General features: G+C 36.5%; 1 protein-coding gene across 1 annotated transcript; it reads left to right on the top strand.

The window, feature by feature from the left end:
- Nucleotides 1-5,157: 5,157 nt before the first annotated feature.
- Nucleotides 5,158-19,760, top strand: LOC135605112 (UTP:RNA uridylyltransferase 1-like). The gene is made up of 6 exons (XM_065094818.1): nucleotides 5,158-6,546; nucleotides 14,463-14,834; nucleotides 16,199-16,422; nucleotides 16,521-16,584; nucleotides 17,723-17,919; nucleotides 19,349-19,760. The coding sequence occupies exons 1-6, from the start codon at nucleotides 5,257-5,259 to the stop codon at nucleotides 19,569-19,571; spliced, it is 2,370 nt and encodes a 789-aa protein (XP_064950890.1). The 5' UTR covers nucleotides 5,158-5,256; the 3' UTR covers nucleotides 19,572-19,760.
- Nucleotides 19,761-20,811: the final 1,051 nt, after the last annotated feature.

Here is a 20,811-nt window from a genome sequence, read left to right as displayed (position 1 = left end):
ATGAGTCAAACCTAAGTAATTTAAGGCACAATTGAGGGAAACTTTACAGCCAACGTAACTTGAGAAGAGGAGAAGGAATTGAAGGAGAAGAGAAAGAGAAAGAATTGAAGAAGAAGAAGTTTTATCTTGGCTTAAGGCTTTGCATCAAATCCCCCACATTTGGAAATCAAAACTTTTTAAGGCAAGTGTTCTAACCAATCTTCTAACGTGTTCACTCCGGACCAACGTATGATTCCTCCTACTTCATTCAATTTGCCTCTCCTTGATCGAAATTAGTCCTACGTCACTCAAAACGTAGATTAAAACATAATATTATTAATTGGTTTCATTTTCAAAATCCAAGATCCAACATAGCACACCAGTCTGTTTAGTTATCTCGATGTCCCTCTCGAGTAACCTATGATAGGAATTATTTAGGATCTATGTTTAAAGGTGAATCAGTCTTATTATCGTGATCTCATCACGATCTGATTTTTATTGCATAGATCTATGGACATTATAATATATTCAAGTAATAAGTAATATAAAGTGATAAAATGCCAAATAATAATAACAAGCAAAAAGACTACGTGTCAAGTCACATATGTCATCACTCAAGTGATTGGCTTCCAGGACACCTATGATTAGTAGTACCACCACCTGATATAGTCTGGGAGATTGTGTTTAGGTGATACCACTGCTAGACCCTGCTATAGGTCACTAAATTGGCCAAACAACAGGCCCAATTTAGCCCTGATTCAAGCCCAATTGGCTCATGATCAAGTTAGTATGATTATACCCAAAACCAACTCAATTAGACCTAACTAACTCGATCTAGACATACACGATTACAAGCATGAATCTTATGTTGTCCAATATGCCATTAGTTCGTCCGACTCTTCATCCAATCCTTCGGCGCATCATCTGTTAGGATCAAGAGCACTAAGAGGGGGGGGGGTGAATTAGTACAGCGGAAAACTTTCAACGATTAAAAAGGTGTTCGTACGATAAAAGCGATTTCGGTAGAAAAGCTGATTCGTAAATCTCTTTAACTTGTAATCAAGTGAGATGTAGTTAAAGGAAATATATGAAGGCAGTTTGCAGTTATGATGAAAGTTAAAATGTAAGCGCAAACTGAAATATGATGTTCGTACGATAAAACTGATTTACGTCTAAACGCTGATTCGGAAAATACTGAACTTTAAAACACGATCGTAAATGTGCAGAAGGTAGTAAGCTATTGAGGAGGTTTGCAGTAAGGATAAGATGCACAAAGTAAATGCAAATCGAGATTTAGAGTGGTTCGGTCAATCTTGACCTACATCCACTTTTGGCTTCCTCCACTGACGAGGTCACCGACGTTTACTAGAGGCCTTCCTTCAATAGGCGAAGGCCAACTACCCTTTTACAGTTTCACTCCTTTTGACGGGCTTAGGAGACGACCCTTACAGAATTTTCTCTCCTCTCTTTAAAGATCAGAACTTGGAAGAAAAGAGGGAGAAGAACTTTTGGCCTTTACAACAATTTTGAGCTCTAAAAATCATATAATAAGATCAGGATTTCGGTGTGTTTTTTGTGCTCTTTCAGTGCTGAAAGGGTGGGGTATTTATAGGCCCCAACCCAGTTTGAATTTCGAGCTCAAAACTGTCAATTCCCGAAATTTCGGGATCTGGCGGTTACACCTCCTGACTGAGGCGGTTGCACCGCTTGGCAGAGCTCGAAGACTGAGCCTCTAAGCGGTGCCACCTCCTGTCAGGGGCGGTTGCACCTCCTGCCAGAGCTCGAAGACCGAGCTCAGGTGGTGCCACCGCCTATCTGAGGCGGTTGCACCTCCTGCCAGAGCTCAAAGACCGAGCTCAGGCGGTGCCACCTCCTGGCTGGGGCGGTTCAACCGCTTGGCAGAAATCAGGGTCCGAATGGGTTGATCCATTCGGCCCAATTTAGGTTTTTCAGGGGCCCAATTGCCCCAAGATTAAGTTAATGGGATCACCTCCCATTTCCAACTTAATCATTGTGCTAACTACGATATTTCCTAAGACATTTACTGCAACTTGCTCCGGTGCGTCAATCGCTTCTTCCGGCGAGCTTCCAGCGAACTTCCGTCGATCATCCGATAAACCCTCGGTGATGCTCCTACGGACTTCCGGCAAACTCCTGGACTTGCGACGATCCACTTGGCGAGTTCCAACGAGCTTCTTTGGCAAGCTCATGGACTTCTCGGATTTGTTCCCGCAGAACCTCCGACGACTGTCTGAACTTCCGTCGAACTCTCCAACTCCCAACGTGATCATTATCTTGATTCCAGCGTAACTCCTGCTACATATCTTACTTTCATCGTAGTTAATCTTGCACACTTATCTCAACATATAGATTAGATAACAAATGATAATTGACTTCATCATCAAAATCCGAGATTCAACATCGTCCTCTCTTTCGGCGTATTGCTCAATCGGCATGTTAACTCCCACAAATTCCGATCTCTTTAGGGCAATGTCTTATCCTTTGACTCGATGCCTGAACTCATTGTTAGGATCAAGAGCACTAAGAGGGGGGGTGAATTAGTACAGCGGAAAACTTTCATCGGTTAAAACAACTTTCGTACGATGAAATATGATTTCGATGAAAACCGTTTCGGAAAGATCTTTTAAGTTGAGAGCAAGCGGAAGTTTAGTTGATGTAAAGCAATGAAGGTAGTTTGCAGTTAAGATAAAGAGCAAAAAATAAATGCAAACCGAGATTTAGAGTGGTTCAGTCAATCTTGACCTACATCCAATTTTGGCTTCCTCCTCCGACGAGGTCACTGACGTCCACTAGAGGCCTTCCTTCAATAGGCGAAGGCCAACCACCCTTTTACAGATTTTCTCCTTTTGATGGGCTTAGGAGACAACTCTTACAAGTTTTCACTCCTCTCTTGAATGATCAACACTTAGAAAGAAAGAGGGAGAAGAACTCTAGCTTTTACAACACTTTTAAGCTCTCAAATACTAAAAATTAAAGCAAGCTTTTGGTTCCCTTTTGTGTAGGAAATGGTGGGGTTTATATAGGCTCCAGCGAACTCCCGGCAAGCTCCTAGACTTCTCAGATTGTTCCCGCAGAATTTCCGATGAATGTTCGGACTTCCGACGAACTCTCGAACTCCCAACGTGATCTTGGTCTTGACTCCGACTCAATACCTGCTGCATGTCTTACTGTCATTGTAGTTAATCCTGCACACTTATCTCAATATATAGATTAGATAAACAAATGACAATTGACTTCATCATCAAAATTCGAGATTTAACACTCAGCACGAAGTCCTTCCGACCCGACGTCCAATCTTCTAACATGTTCTACTCTGGCCCAACGTTTAATTCTTCTTACTTTAATCAAATTATCTTTCGTTGATCGAGGTTAGTCCTGCATCACTCAAACACATATTAGATCATAATTTCATTAATTAATTTTATCATCAAAATTCAAGATTTAACAAGTAGTATAGCCTATTGCCTAAGTTGTCAGGTAATAGTACTACCCAACATAGGCGGTAGTACCGCCAGTACCTCAAAAACCCAATGATTTAAATTTTTAGTTTTATTTTTGAAGTCATTTGAGGTCTATACATGCCTTACTCATGCTTGCTTGATGAAGCAATGAAAAGCTTATGATTTTAAAATGTTGTAAACTCTTAAAAAATGTTGAGTCTCTTCCTTCTTAAGTTTAGAAGTTATTCTAAATGAGGCGTAAGGTTTTTTGTAAAAGAGTATAATAGTTTTCTATTAGTGAAAAGGAAAAAGAGTTATAATAAGGGTAGTTGATCTTCATCCATTAAAAGAAGATCAGTAGTGAAAACCGATGGCATCGAAGGAAGAAAAATCAGAAGTGGACGTAGGTCTAGATGACCGAACCATTATAAATTTGGGTTGTATTTCTCTTTATGATTTTCATTGCTATTACTAACTGATTTTGTTGCTCGCTACTTTTACTTACATTCTAAGTTAAACGCATTTTCAATACGGGTTTTATCGATCAAAATTTTTAAATTAAAATATTATTTCAAAAGTACTAATTTATCCCCCCCTTATTATCTTTACAATCCTAAAACGTGCTAAAAGGATCGAAAATCGTATCAAAAGATTGGATGTCATGACGAAATCAATATGATAAAAGATTGAATAATATACTAAAAAATATGATGATGGGCTAGATATTTGGAGAAGGGATGACGAAAGAATTATCAATGTTGAAAGTTTTGAAGATATGTCAAATGATTAATGAGTTAAGATCTTGATTAACATAACCTTAGGCTAATTTGAGTTTATATTAGGTTGAAACAAAACTCATTTATTATAAAGATTATTCATTGTCAAAATTAGATATTGTCGCTTTTTTGTCTCTCATCTCACCCTCTAGTTTCTGCGTTCAAAAAGGGACTAGAACCAATTCATTGATAGAAAATGGACTGATTCGATTTTATAAAAAATCATTAGATTTGTTTAAAGTAACTTAATTTATTAAAAAAATATATGTAATTTTGATAAAAAATGATTAGAAGGATTTTTTTATAAATTATCCTAATCTTAAAATCTATATAATATAGGATACAAAAATTGATGAAGATTTTAGCAGATATAAATTGATCACGATGTAATTTTATTAAGTAATAAACATTTTGATTTAATAATAAAAATAATATAAATCTATTTAAAAATATTATAATTAGTTTTGGTAATCATTCGACCGATTAAAGTTGGGCTCTCCATAAATAATATAAAAAAAGTATATTTGATCCGGTAAAATACAAAAAAGATTTGAGGTGTTTTCTAAAAATCGTCAGTAAATAAGTAACTCGAAAACTTAATTTTTCAGGTATTATAACACTCAATATCTTTAGATGGACATATATATGTATATATATATATATATGTATATATATATATATATGTATATATGTATGTATATATATATATACATATATATATATATATACATACATATACATATATATATATATATACATACATACATACATATACATATATATACATATATATATATATATATATATATATATATATATACATATATATATATATATTATCATATTGAAAAAAAATGCATATAATTATAGGGGTAAATATGTCTAAAGGTTCCAATGATCAGAAGGCATAGAAAAGAAAGCGCACATATAAAGTAAAGCAAAACACAAACTCTCTTCCTCTTCCCAACAAAACGACTTCGCATCGAATTCATCACCAACTCTGATCTCTCCATCCCGTCCGACGTAGGCGGCGAAAGCGGATGGCTGACGGCCGCGGCAGCGGTGCTGCCTCCTCCTCCTCCTCCTCCTCTGATGCTGCCACCGGCCGTCAAGGTAACCCCACCCCTCCGACCCCCTTGGACGGCGCCTTCCTCCTCCAACTCCTCCAAAAGCCTCCTCAACCCGCCCCACCTTCCGCCTCCCCCTTCTCCCTTCCCCGCCACCACATCGACCCCGCCGTCGCCGCCGTCGGTCCCAGCCACCCTTTCTTTCCCCATGACATCCGCTCTCCTCCTCCGCCGCCGGGGCACTTCCCGGAGCCCCTCGTCTTCCCCTCCCCTCCCTTCTCCTTGCCTCAAGGCCTTCCACCGGGTCTATTTCCCCCGTCGGGCTTCGTTCCTCTCGTCGGCCGCGATGTCGTGCCCTCCGGTGGTTCAGAGAAGCACCCCTTCTTTCCTCTCGACCACCAAAGACTAGGGTTTTCAGCTGGCGGCGTCCATCTTTTTGCTGCGTCTCCTCCAAGGAGCGATTTTGTTCAAAATCTTGGTCGCCCGTTGAATGATAGGGTTCTTGTGGATCAGATGGTGCCAGGCAGGAAGGTTTTGGGCCCTCGGGGTGGGGAAGATCGGAGTTCTTCGAGACCTCCACCGGGGTTCCAGAAGTTGCAGGATGGCGGTGCAGTTGAGGTTGATAGGAGATCAGGGAGTTGGAGTAGTGATGGCAGATTGATTCAGCAGAAAACGCAATCAAGTTGGTCTACTCAGAGGAACCACCAGTTCCATCGCGAGCGAGATAGGAATTCAGTGTTTCAGAGGTCAACGATGAAGGCAGGGCAGCGGAGGCCACTGGATCACACACGCCAAGAGCAGGGATGTGAACGTGAGAGGAGGGATGGGAATCATAATCTGGGGATGGTAGCCAGAAGTCAGAAGGAAGAGGACCATGCGTCTCATTCTTCCATGACAGATGCTCTGCCGAGAAGAGCGTCTGGGGATTCTCTAGGTAAACATGACAATTCTCCTGATGAAAATAAGCGTAGGAGTTGGATGTTTGATTCTGCTTTACATGGCAAGACTTCTTGTTTTGTCGGAGATAAGGATACTGAGGAATCTGATCAAGATTCAGAGTATGAGGTCCTTGAAGAAGAAAACAAAGTAAGCATGCAAAAGCTGGAGATCAAAGGCCAGGGTGCAATTGTTGATTTTTCCTCCAAAAGCAAATCTTCAGGTGAAGAAGATGAGTTATGCAAGTCAGAGAAGAATTCAGTAATGTTGAGGCTTGATTCTGAAGTCCAAAATATAGTGACACATACAAGCAGCTCTCGGGCTAAGGTAAATCATACTGCTAAACTGGAAGCAGTTTACTCTGGCTATTATTTATTATATGTGAGATTTGACATACAAGCAGTTGGTCTAAGAATTAATTGTAATTTAAAATTGGAATCAATTAATTGTGGCTGTTAAGTTATTAAATGTGGAATTTATGGAAGTCCCTTTCCTCAAGTATTGCTTGGATTTTCTCTAAGTAGCCATCAATGCAAAGGATAATTATCATTTCTTTTAACTTTAATATAATGTGATCATGAATTATGATAGAGATTTCACGAAAAATATTATCAGAAGTTTGAAATTTTTATGATTCTCATATTAGTTTTGTGTCATGTAATTTGAGACTCTTTCTTTTCTTGCATCCTACTTCAGTCTTTCATCTTCCTATGTATATACAACCGATCCATAAGACATTGTTCTACTGATTATTGGAATACATTTGTTTTATCTTTTTCTCCCTTCAAACGCAAAATTTAGGATGAGTCTATAGCTAAAGCCTGAGCTTTATAAGTTTTGACTTGGTGTGATTCCTTGTGCAAGGAATTTTTTTAATTTGTCTCGGAGTTATTAAATGCTGAAAGAATTTAGAGTAAAAATAGGAAAAATAAATGTTTATTTTGTTAATCTTTTATGTTAATAAAAATTTTATTATTTGAATAAAATTTAGGCTCTGGTGTTAGAATAGATGTCAACCTAGCAATCGATATGTGTATCTGCATTGAATGTTTATTAACTCATATGATGTATGTGATTCTTGTTGAATTTAATTCCAAATATGCTGGTTTATTAACGTCTCTTTTTGTCATGCAATGGTCATTACTAAATATTGTTCAACTCAAGCTTTATAGGTATTTAATGTAGCCATGGTAGTTGTTTCATGATAAATGTTGTGTTGTACACTTTCACTTCACAATGTGGTGGGAGATTTAATTTAATTTTATATATTCTATTTTCTGATTCCAGCCTTTCTAATTTCTAATGCTTATAATTTTCTTCTTGCATTTTAGATTATTGAAGTTCTGTTAGAATTTGTTGCTTGGGATGTTTGCAAATTATGTTGTTTGATTCATACATTAAATTTATCAAATTAACTTTTCCAGCTTCCATATCAAGATAATAAAAAGCTTGAATAATCATCATATCATAGTACATATCCATTGATAGTAAGCATAGTAAATGAGGTCATCTAGGTAATCAACATATCTTCACGTTATTGATTCCAGATCCCATATTACAGATGCAATGCGTGAGTGAAGTCTTATACTCGTTTTGTCCTCCACAAATTGAGATTTGATTTGGCATAGAGGTAAAACTGATATGTGGAAGCTCATCCATTGGGTGTCACCTTTTGGACATTCTCTCATGTAGTCTGTGTTGCACGTGATTGCGGTGGACAGAGACTAGAACAATAAGTTTAAGCTCTAGTATGGGAACATATATTTGCTGCTATGATTGGTAACAACCTTGTTTACAAGGTCAATATGGATAAGATGATAAATCTCCATGTGCTTTCCAATATTAGATTTTGTTCTGGAGATTTGACATGTGGAAGCATAATGTGGTATGATGATATAAGTGCATGGACTTGGCTATGATCATATCAATATAGGGATCATGGCCAGATTTTATATCATCTTTAGGTTCAATATCATTCTTGATGGGAAGCTAAAGATGTGAAAACATTTCTACTAGTACTTTCTTTGAGTTGTCATCCATATTTTCCTTAAGACACTTTCTTATTCCATGCCCTTGTGATGGATCTTGTTTTTTTAATTCTCTGTTATTTGGTCTCTGATAGTTGCATGAAGGTTACTCCTCGACCAAGATTTATGCAGTTTATTTTACAAATAGAGATTTGTTCCTAGATCCAATACCCATAGCTAGTTTGATCTTTTCAATTTTCCAACATCACCATCATCAGATGCCATGAAATTATTGTTGTATGTTCCACCATTATTCACTATAATTCTTGTCATCAGAATCATTGTGCTTGAAGCATGGCATATGAGTGTGATCTAGTGATTTAAAAAACGCTAGGCGCTTAAAAGGCCAAGGTCCCAAAACGCCCGAGGCGCTAGGCGCTCGCCCGAACAAAGCAAGGCGCTCTAAAATATTAAAATATAATAAATATATTTTATTATTATAAAAATATTAAAAATATATATTTTAATAGTTTAAAATATTCTTTATTTGTTAATAGCAGTAGAGAATAGTAGTGTGTGAGAAGGAGATCGAGGTGAGAAGCTGAGTCATGGTGAGACCTGAGTCGCGAACAAGAGGCTACTGTTTTAGAGTAGCGGTAGTAGAGAGCAACAGCAGTGGGCGGTAGTGGAGAGTAGCGACAGTGGTAGTGGGCGACAGCGGAGAGCAACGACAACAACAACGAAGAGAGGTAGCGGCAGCGGAGAGTAGCGGCAATAACAGCGACAACGGCAGCGGCAGTAGCAGCAGTGGCAGAGAGAGGCAGTGGTAGCAGAGAGAGGCAACGATAGTAGAGAGAGGCAGCGGAATCGGGTGTAGGGTTAGGGGAAGTTGCGAGGGGGGGAAGGCTAATATGCATGCATTAGTTGGTTCAATCAAACCAACTAATTGGGCGCTCGTTGCCTCTCTTCGTTGTCGCTGCTGCGGTTGGTCACCTAGTTTAAACCAAGCACTTGCCCTGAAGTGCTCGGCACTTGGGCTCGGGCGAGCGCCTCTTTGAAGCGCATCGCCTGACCATTAAACGAGGTGCTCAGGCCTCGCCTTACCTCGCTCGAGCGCCTTTTTAAATCACTGGTGTGATCAATTATGGATTAAAATCTTGGTCCAATTGGTAGTGTGTAATGTAATGTAGAGAGAGAAAGAGAGCAAGTAGAGGAGGTGGAGCAATCAATGGCAATAGGGAGGAGGTAGCAATGTAGCAACTTGGACGAGTAGCAGATGGAGAAGAATTGATGATGGAAGAGGAGAAGTGAAAGAAGAAAATAAAGGTGCAATAAGTATCTGTATTGTGTGGTAAGCTTACCACCCAGTATTATTCGATAATAGGCCCAATGCAATAAATTTGCAGGTGGTAAGCTTGGTTCTGAATTAGATTGGATTATATGTTGGACAGACAGCGCTACCTTTTTGGGTAGGGTGATCGACATCAGGTAACATTGGCTTGACTCTCTCGAATCACTCTTTTAGTTCACCAATTCTTGAGCTTGTTGGGAATCAGGGTTATATGGTAGGTTGGCACAACGACTCATATATAGTTGAGTGTGAGGTAGTTGATAATGGCATTGTAAGTTGAGGAGATGTCAACCACTAGAAATTTGGTTTTCACTATCTTTGAGCAACTGTTGGACCTAAAAGTTACATAAAGGTCCGAAGTTCCTAGTGGTAATTATAAAAAAATTAGAGAAATCATATAGAAGTAAACAAGATCACAAGTTTAAGGAACTAATCAAGGTGGTGAAAATTTTATTTGTACATTTTTTGAATAATAATAATAATACGTAAAACACTTTTCATAGCATTGGTAAACCAATATCAACACGAATTGATCGATTTGAGCTAATCCCACTAGCAATGCTTGAAAATCAAGTGTACTTGTCGTAGTTTTGCATATTCTATTCTGGACAATTGTTTTGTATTGAGATTGTTCATTTTTTGAAATCAAGAACTAAAAGATCAAGATGGACTACATTTTCTATAACAGAAACAATTCCTTTAAGACAAATTCATTGTTAGTTTTGTTGCTACTGGTGCAATATATTTGATGCTTACTCTAGATGAAAAAAAAACGTTAAGAACTCAAAACAATTAAATTTCATATAGTTACATTGCAAAATAAGTGTCCCATCTATGGGAAGTTTTAATTGAGTTATCTAATAAGCCGAATAAAATTTAAGGACATTTATAGATTACATTGAACTTGAGCTGTTCTCTAACATACCACTTTAGTCTTCTTTAGTATTCTACATTTCATACTCTAGCAAGTGGACCTTCCTAGATCCACTTGTAATGGATACATACTTACATTGCCATTTACTAGGTTTTTGCTAAATTCTACATTGAACCTTTTCTTATGTTGCTTGTTAGTATGTCTTACTTAAAATTTTAGCTTCTAAGGGAGTAAAGATGCTAATGCAACATGGGTTCCTTGATGTTCTTTTTAAAAAATAAACTCATATTAAGTGATTTTATCTGGAACTTCTACCAAATGAACTTGGTGATGTTATACTAGTGATTTAAAAATCGCTAGGTGCCAAGGTCCCAAAATGCATGAAGCAAGCTGCTTTGAAATATTAAAATATAAAAAATATATAATATAATTGATAAATATGATTATATAAATTAAAATATGATATTAAATTAAAAAGATCTAAAGTATGAAGTCACATTACCCATCTTCTAATAACAAAAATGTTAAAAGACTCAAAACAATAAAGTTTTGCATCAAATTCAATCATCGTCATAATCAACATCGTCACTCTCAAATATATCATCATCTTTCTGTTCATCTCATCTATTTTCATAAAAATATATTTTCTCCTGTTTGATAATGGCAGGAGATAAGCTTAAAGCTTTTACATTCATTTTTCCCTTCGTCATCTATCTTATACAAGTTTGTAATTCTCCAACACCTGAGGCTTTTGCCGCATCTTTCTATGTCAAGCTGTCATCTTCAAATACAAGTTCATCTTTAGTATCTTGCAAGTTTGCACTCATTTCTTCCACTAATCATTCATTTAAATCATCAATGTCTTATAATGAGATTGGATCAATGTTATTTCGTAAAGCATGACGAGTCTTTATTGCTTGATTATATTTTATATAAACAAAATCATATAATCATTTATGCTCTAACTAATTTAGTCTCTTTGTGTGAGTGAATCTGTCATGTCATACAATTCGAAAATATATTAATATATCTATCTAAAAAAGAATAGATTAATTGAAACAAAAATATTTTGTGATTCTTATATGCTCAAAGACACTCCAATTTCGCTCATAACCCGTAGTACTACATGTCAAACTAAGAATTTTGATAGCTAATTGTTGCAAGTTCAAGGTGGAATTTCCAAATAGACTCCATCATTCAGCTGTAAAATTTAGTTTATTATTAGCAATAACATATTATACATGATATTAATTATATTAATTTATTAATACCTAGGGATGTAGTTGTCCTAGATCGAACTGTCATTGGAATTCCAAAAAAACCGTCGGCATTTGTATATAAAGATAATTTACGTATAATTTTATCTTGCACCTCAAGGCTTGGAATCAATCTTGCATTGCACTGATATAACTCATTTACAACTTCTGCATCAAACCCAACGGTAGTCTTCTTATAAAAGAATTCTGGGTTCCAATTATATTCTGCTGCATGTAATGGACGACGAAGTTGACAATTACATCTTTCGTCAATGATTACAAATATTTTTTTATACTTTTCTTCATTTCAATCAAATAATTTTTGAATCGTCTCCTTTGTTTTATTCATAGCCCCATTACCTTTAATATATAAACTATAATTTCCAAAATGACGACATTAAGATGATATCATTGACCCTCTTGCCTTTCACTTCTTTACCCATTTGCTTGTCACCCATTTCTTTGAGGTAAACATGTTTCTCAGGCTATGTTTTTTATGATGCACACTTTATAATATCAAGAAGTAGCAAATTGGGTGACACAATATCTTACTAATTCCCTATTGCTTGTGAATTCTCTCATCATATTAAAAGCCTCAGTATGATTATAGAGAAATTCAACGATAAAAATTGTCCTTTCTAAAGTTTTCTTGATTTCAGGAATCTTTCCAATATCCTCCAATATTTAATCAATGTAATGTGTCGCACATGGAGTCAAATATAAGTGTTGCTTTTTTACTTCAAGTAATTTACCTAAGACAAAGAATAAGAAAATTGATAAGACTTAGGAGTCACATAGTTCTTCCATTTAAATGGAGATATAGTAATTAAAAGATTAGAAAATTCAAAAGATAAATCTTACCGGCTAACACATAGTTGTTTCTATTATCGGTTATAACTTAAACGACATTTTGTTCACCAATTTCTTCCATAAACTTGTTAAGTAAATCACATATCTTTTCTCTAGATTTCACAAAAGATTATGTATCTATTGACTTCACAAATATAGTTCTTAAAGAACAGGTTGCCATAAAATTAATTATACTCCTATGTCTCCTGTTGATTCAAGCATTTGATATAATAGAGCAATCATCCTTTACCCATGATTCTTTGTAGCCCTTTAATAAGTCGTTTGTATAATCCAACTCTTTTTTAAATAATAGAACTCGTTTGTATAATCTTCCATCATATCTTCTAATAGCTTTAATCATCTCTTTAAAACTATCGAAGCGACAAGTACTAAGGGGAAGGTCCTCCAGATAGAAGAAGCGAGCAATATGCTGAATTATTCTTCTCCTTACTTCCTTATCATAAGCATCATTTATATTTGTTTGTATTAATTTTACTCATGCTTGCCCTTGTTGCTTCTGTGATCCTTGATACATATATGTCCATTGGTCCCTTTTCACCCTTCTTAACAATCATGATTTCTTTTTTTTTCTGTCATATACTCTTTTTCCACTTGGATTGACACTTGCAGAATAATCTTCTTCTTCATCATCTCAAATATATTCAACATTATCCTTTAGTAAAATCTCATAAGATTCATTTTTTTATCTCTTTTTTTCAGTCATATAAGCTAGCAGCTCTTCTTTTACATCAGGTGGATACTTCTTACAAGCTGATGCATTCTTGAAATTTCCTATTAGATGCTACTTTGCACGAAAAATACCACCTCTATTAGTTTTATCACAAAAGATGCAAGTATTTCTATGCAGGATTCTTTCTTGAATTTTTTGAAGAATCTTCTGAATTGCTTTGTTTACTTTTCATTAATCCTAAAACCCTAATAATAATTTTAATTAAGTAGAGATTAGCAGTGTTAAAATCTAAATAGTATGTTATCAATCTAAATAGAGATTGTTTTGTACAATAGTTAACAATCTACTGTTAATAGTAGTTAGAGGGGGAGAAAAGTGTCACCGACGATGGAAAGTGGGGAAGGAGAGGGCAGTGGTGATGGAGAAAGTTTTGGATGATAGCGATAGATGAAGCTGCAGACAGCAGCGGTAGAGGAAGTTGCATATGACAACCGCGGCTATGGAGGAAGCTGCAGACGACAACAATGGCAACGGCGGAAGCTACGAATGGCGACGTCGTGGTCGAAGGAAGCTTTGAGGTGTACGTCGGTGGCGGAAGAAGCTGCAGCCCTCTCTCTTAATGGTGGAAGGAATTGCACACAGAAGCAACGGCGGCGGGAGGAAGTTGCGGATGAAAGCTAGGCCGTCGATGACATAGGAAGCCTCGATCCGCTATGTCTATAGTGAAGGCAGCAGCAGAAAGCATTGGTGGCGGAGGTAGAAGCTGCGCTACGGTTGATGGCTCGGGGTTGCACAGGGGTGGCTTTTGCGGGTAAGAAAGTGGCTAGTTGGTTCGATTGAACCAACTAGCCATTGTTGAATCAAACTAGACTTAAAAAGTCTGGTGCGGTTGCTTCATTCGAATCGGGTGCTCGCTCGAGGCACTCAGCGCTTGTGTTCAGGCGAGCGCCCAGGAGGCACCTCATTGAAGCGTGCCGCCTGGTTCACCCTTGAGGCGCTCGGGCCTCGGCTCGCCTTCCCCGAGCACCCATGCACCTATTTAAACTGCTGTGTTATACTTACAAAATTCTTATTGAAAAGCTATAGTTATTATATGGACAACTCATTGAAGTTTTTAAGCTGACAGAAACCCCTACATGGTTGTGTGAAATTTTGTTTCCCAGTTGGGCCTAACTGTGACAAAGGTTATACCATTCTTTTTTATTTCTTACTTTATTTTGAGTGTTTATGTGGTATTTCTATTTTTTTTGTTCAGGACTTCAGGTCAGACTCTTTCAGAGGGCATCATGTATCAACTCAACGCATGAGGATTCAAAGAAGGGCAATCCAATGCCACCATGACATAGAGGCATTGAATTCCAGCTTTATTACAATTTTTAAGTCCCTAGTACCTGCAGAGGAAGAAAAAGCTAAGCAGAAGGAACTAATACTGTCACTACAGAATTTGGTGACTAAAGAATGGCCAAATGCCAAGCTGCACCTTTATGGATCATGTGCCAACTCTTTTGGGGTCTCAAAAAGTGACATTGATGTCTGTCTTGCTATTGATGATCATGACTTGAGCAAATCCGATATCTTGTTGAAGTTGGCAGATATTTTACAGTCTGGTAACCTGCAAAATGTCCAGGTAACCTGCATAAAATCTCATATAATTTTTAAATGCACTGAGTGGTATTATTCAGTAATATAGGCCTATTTTTGGATTATGATAAATAGTTTTAAATTCTTGATCGGATATTAATTTCTTCTATAATTTTTTCATCTGATGAATCTTTTAGAAAATTGCATTTTACAACTAATGTTGTGTTTTTTGTTCAACAACATAGTTATCAAAAAGTACATGTTGAGCCTATCAGTTTGTATATGTATCAAAGATAAGGCTTTACCCAGATTATGTTTGGTTGTATATGTATCTTTTCATAAACATAACCATCACACTACCACCAGTTCTCTTCTCACACCTCCTATGCCTATTGAAAAATAAAGAAGAAAACAGAAGATTGTCTTGTTCATTTAAATATAGAATATTATCTTATTATTGATCAAATCTTTAACACAAACATATTATTAGAGGGCTTTCTCCTTTGCACTCTCTTTTATGAAGTTCTTATTTTATGCAAAATGGAAGCCTGCAAAGGAGGAAGCAACGATGTAGACTATAAAAGCAGAAGATACATTTATTATTCTGTGGTTGAAGGATTAAATTGCCTCTTGCATCCCAATTTTGACAAATAGATGGCATGTGTTGTTGGCATCCACCGTTAGAAAAAGCGCAAACATAAATGAAGCATTTCTTGTCTTCATCTTTCCTTGCCAAGTCTAAACGCAACTGCAAAATTATTAGTAAGAGAACCCTAAAGCAAAGAAGAGGCAGGTTTTAGAATCTATATCATCTGTTGGATTGGATTTGACAATCCCTGGTCAAAAGAGCTGGTTCGTCCTATTAGATAACTCAGCTCACCTTGTGCAGAGACTCAGGTTCAAGTCTTGGTGGTAGGCTGGCTTGTGATTTTTTGGCCAATACACCAAAAATATCATTGGTCCTTTAATCTTTGCAGATATATTTATTTTCCATACAGGATATGACATGATGCCACTGAAAAGTTGCATAAAGGGATTGATATCTTAACCATTTTCTTAAAATGGGATCATGATGGGTAGGCAATAATCTCTTCTTCTTCACAATTTTTTTTAGTACCATTAGCACGACTTAAATACTCTCATTCATAGGTTGAACAGATATGGTATTTTCTTCTATAGTTGATTTTTCCATTCTGTATGCTGGGTTTTTACTTTGGGGGTTTTCTCCTCTGGTAAGTATTGGCCCCCCACTTGATAATTTTTCAAAGAGTTGACATGAGAAGTTAAGAACATAAAAAAAGACAGGAAACATGTGACCATGGTCTAGAGATAGCTGAGATGAGATCATTTTTGTTCTATTTTGTTTGGAACATTCCATACTAACTCTTTTGAAGTTTCTCATTGATGCAGGCACTAACTCGTGCTAGAGTCCCCATAGTGAAGCTGATGGATCCAGATACTGGACTTTCTTGTGACATATGTGTGAACAATCTTTTAGCAGTTGTTAACACAAAGCTTCTTAAGGATTATGCACAAATTGATGAAAGACTACGTCAGTTGGCTTTCATTGTGAAACATTGGGCCAGGTCACGACGAGTCAATGAAACATATCAAGGGACTCTTTCTAGTTATGCGTGAGTTGCGCCATCACTCATACATGGTCAAATGTCCTTTTTCTTTGCTTGCACTGGCCTTGTACTGATGTTGATTATGAACTTTGTTTTCTTTCCAGCTATGTGCTGATGTGCATTCACTTTCTACAATTACGAAGACCTGCAATTCTTCCTTGTTTACAGGTATGCAGGCTTTTGGTTTTCTCCGTGGGTTAGGATGATATATGCAGGAGATTTGTTTTTTAAGATTCAGATTTGTCATATGTTAATGCAAGAGTTATATATCATACATAACCTCAAAGGGTATTTATGATAGTTCTTCAGTTCTAGAAGGTTTCACTTTTTCGGTAACTTCAGATCAAATATCTAATATTTATAAGGAGACAAAAATTAAAATTCTTTTTTTCCTAAAATGGATGCAGATTTATCTTTCCATTTTCTAATATGACATTAGTTGGTTGAATTATGTCAATTAGCTTGTATAACTTTTGCCAATCCATGTTATCATCTGGACTGTTAACCACCTCTATTTTCGTTCATAAACTTTCAGATTCTTTAAAAAGGTCGTTTCCAAGTAGCTAACATAACAAAGTCCAGTAGCCAGCAGTCATAATAGCTAATAATGAAGTTTGTTATGTACTGAGATTATAGACAAGTTACAGATGCTAATTCTAGCTAGAAAATGTTTCATGGATGAGGCTGAAACCATTGCGAAAATGTTCCATGGTCAACCATAATACACCCCTACTGATAGTTGTAGCTTAGCTTTCTTAATCCTAGCACAATTCAGTCCATGAATTGGCTAATATTAATCGACCCATGTTCAAGTCTCTCTCTCTCTCCCTCCCTCCTTCCCTCTCTCCCTTCATGTATACACACACACACACACATGAAGGGGGTGTGACTCTTATAAGAATGAACAGAAAGGTGATTTCTTGACAAGTCAAAGACGAAAACATTTTGAGAATCAATAATTCAATCATTGATATGATCATGTCTTAAAATCTTGGTTTGCGACACCTTGTTGGATTGATGTGGTATTGTTACACTGGCCACACCATTGGTTATAATTATAGAAAACCACTGGTACCAAATCATCCTTAATTGGATCAGTAAGTAATGATTAGGTCAATATGTGATGGTCTGATCAATATTTAAAACCTTTTATATGATTATGCACATTCCAAAGTATTGTCATATCAAATATCATGACATTGTTAGTTTGCTTATCCATGAAATGGTTTTCTATTAAAATCTTGGTATAATATCTGTTTTAAGAATATAGAAAGTTTGATTCTTTTGCAATGGATGCTACATACAGGCAATGGATGCTACATACACTGTTACAGTAGAAAATACAAAGTGCACTTACTTTGATCGAGTGGAAAAACTGCATGCTTTTGGTGCTAGGAATAAGGAAAGTATTGCACGATTGCTCTGGGGATTCTTCCATTACTGGGCATATCACCATGATTACACAGACGATGTTATATCTATTCGCACAGGGACCATAATTAGGTAATATCTTATCTCTTCAAAAATAAATCAGTAGTTTAAGATAAAGAGGATGCAATATCTAATATGAATGCATTATACTTTTTCTGCTATATATACTAATATATTTTGTCATCAAATTATGAACTCAATATTTTCATAGTTTCATTTCAAAGCAAGATTCCATCTTCCAGCTTGCATCTTCATACTTTTCATGTTTGATCTTGAAACACAGGTTTTCTGTATTTATTTTATTTTATTTTCTTTAATGAATTTAACTGGATATGCCTTTCCATTTTCAGGACAAGAAATTAATTAACATCATGTAAAATATGTTTGGCTTGTTCACTTTTAAGCCCATGCAATGATCTTTTTCTTGGATGACGAGATCTTACTCATATGTCGTGACTAATTACTGAAGACTAGCTTTCCCAAGGGTTGGTTTCTATATATTTGGACATCCTAAAAGGATCCATGTTATGTGAATGCAATAAAGCCAAAAAAAGAAATATTAATGTTGCATGTCACATCTTTGTAAGAGAATAGAAACAGCTATATACAGATTCCCATCCAGTGTTCCAAAGATCTGGCAGATTTCGGCACTTTTTTTTGTTAACAATTAGCAGAGGATAGCAGTCAGAAAATTTATTGGGTTGTAGTTTCTGTCTGCTTTAATTATTTGGGTGTGTATTTAGATTTTACTTATTTATTCTCTGAATTATTTTGCTCCTCCGTTCTAAACTCAGTCTTTCTATCATTTGCCCATGTCATCCATGATCCACAACCATTCTTAAGCTCATTAGATACTAGTCCATAACCCGAGTGCATCTGCGTTCGGATTGCAATGCACCTCTTATTGTTGAATAGAATTGACGGAAGATTCTGAAAGCTTGTGATTGTAAAGGTGCCCACTGATGTCATCTAGAGCTGACCGGAGATGCTTCCCCCACAATTAAGGATTTGACAAATAGTTAAGCAAGAGAACATTTGAAGAATGTTTTGGGTAACAGCGACATGTACCTCACTAAATATTTGCATGAACCTTGTTTTTTCTTGGGATGTGATTAATCGGTATAGTTTGACACCTGAATTAAGTTAAAATACAACTTTAACATGGATCATCAGTACTAATGATGATTTCTTTGCATTTCATTTGCTAAATCCATAAACAAATACCATTTCATTTAATCCCTTCCGGCTTTATGATGCAGCAATATTTCAGTCTCCCTTTTGTCATCTTTTAACAAGTTACTATAGCAGTATGCTCAGAATTATGTTTATATTGTTGATTGAATGTTCATTTATATGTTTTTTTTTTTCCATTCATCAAATTCTCAGTTCCTGCTTTTCTTTAAAGCTATCAACTGTTGCTTTCTCAAGGAATCTTCCAATGCAGTAGCTGGTTTAATATTTCTTTTATGAAAAAAGAATAATCGTAAGATTTAACTTTCAGCAAGCGAGCAAAGGACTGGACACGGCGAATCGGAAACGATCGTCATCTGATATGCATCGAGGACCCATTTGATATCTCGCATGACCTTGGTCGTGTGGTTGATAAGTACAGCATCAAAATCCTGAGGGAGGAATTTGAACGAGCTGCAGATATATTGCAGTATGACTTAAACCCCAGTGTCACCCTCTTTCAGCCATACGTGCCGGGCTCGCCCCAGAGATGATTTCATCAAAGGATGATAGATGTTTTCTTTGAGCTCCCAAAGCTAGATTGTGTAACCTTTGACTTGCCTATATTTTTTGACCTTGTGTTAGCAGGAGCAGTTTTCTTCTAGCTCCTTTGTGCATAGAATGTAGTAGTAGTATCATGTTGGACATGCACATTACTAGTGTAAATTATTTTCTGGCCTCGACGTCTCTCTCTCTCTCTCTCTCCCTCTCCCTCTGTTTTTTATGTTTTTTTTTTTTTGGTGTTTTTCTACATCAGCAATGTTCTTAGCCTATGGTTCAACCTCATTGAGATCATGTGGAAATAAATCTAAGATTCATTTGATTCGGGAATTAATGAGGTGAATTATTCCCTCCGCTCCCCCCTCCTCCCCTCCCCCCAACTTTTTATTTATTTATGCCCCCACGCCCTTAAATCGAACGAGGTCATATTTTGCCTTAAATCGAGAAAGTTCCATCTCAAAAATAGAGCAAAGTCGGTGTACTTTTGTGGCCTCGAAAAAGAAGAGATGTTGAAGTGAGTTTGATGGGATCCTCAAATTTATCAAATTGAGATAGCATCTTAAGGAGAAAAATTAGGAAATGTCGTTTGATGTATGGCCTAACTGTGTTAAATGATGTGAAGGATGAGAAAATTGAAGATGGTTCTGCAACTGATCCATTCATTGATGAAGTATCGACTCGAAGTAGCGAGCTTTGGATTGCTCACCCTCCATTATTTAATGACATTAACTCCTCCCATCTCCTTTTCTTGACCAACCACCAACCAACCTTTTCACCTATCGAGACTCCTTTTGCATTATTGTGAAACCAAAGACGGTGAGTAGGTACTCATGCATTATTAGAATGGGTCTAAATGAATCCTAATTCACGTCAGTGATGTTGAGCTTTTAGGATTCACATCATTGATGTCTATCTGGGATGGATTATTATTATTATTATTATTATTATGCTGATCAGTATATTTTGATGTATATCTAGAAATAATATTTTTTTATTTTTGCAAAATAATGACTTATATTAACTTAATGCTTGCAAAAGGGAGAGAGAGAGAGAGAGAGAGAGAGAGAGAGAGAGAGAGAGATAATCTATTAGAGGTGGCATAAAAGGCTAAATAAATAGTGAGCTGAAACATGTAGGGATGTGAGACCAACTTATAATATTCATTGATAAAATATTTTGGATGGACATTCCATCAATTTATTGTCTATTTTTTACTTCGATATTAAAGAATCC

Source organism: Musa acuminata, chromosome BXJ2-2 (genome assembly GCF_036884655.1).
Source record: "Musa acuminata AAA Group cultivar baxijiao chromosome BXJ2-2, Cavendish_Baxijiao_AAA, whole genome shotgun sequence".
Lineage (NCBI taxonomy): Eukaryota > Viridiplantae > Streptophyta > Magnoliopsida > Zingiberales > Musaceae > Musa > Musa acuminata.
The sequence above is the reverse complement of the archived record's forward strand: the minus strand, read 5'-3'. Positions and strand labels throughout refer to the sequence as shown.

What these genes read in the sequence shown, in the direction of transcription:
- LOC135605112 (XM_065094818.1), top strand. Translation starts at nt 5,257, where the DNA reads ATGGCTGACGGCCGCGGCAGCGGTGCTGCCTCCTCCTCCTCCTCCTCC. An exon ending in GGGACTCTTTCTAGTTATGC is followed by an intron (nt 16,423 to 16,520) that starts GTGAGTTGCGCC and finishes TTTTCTTTCCAG; the next exon opens with CTATGTGCTGATGTGCATTC. An exon ending in CGCACAGGGACCATAATTAG is followed by an intron (nt 17,920 to 19,348) that starts GTAATATCTTAT and finishes TTTAACTTTCAG; the next exon opens with CAAGCGAGCAAAGGACTGGA.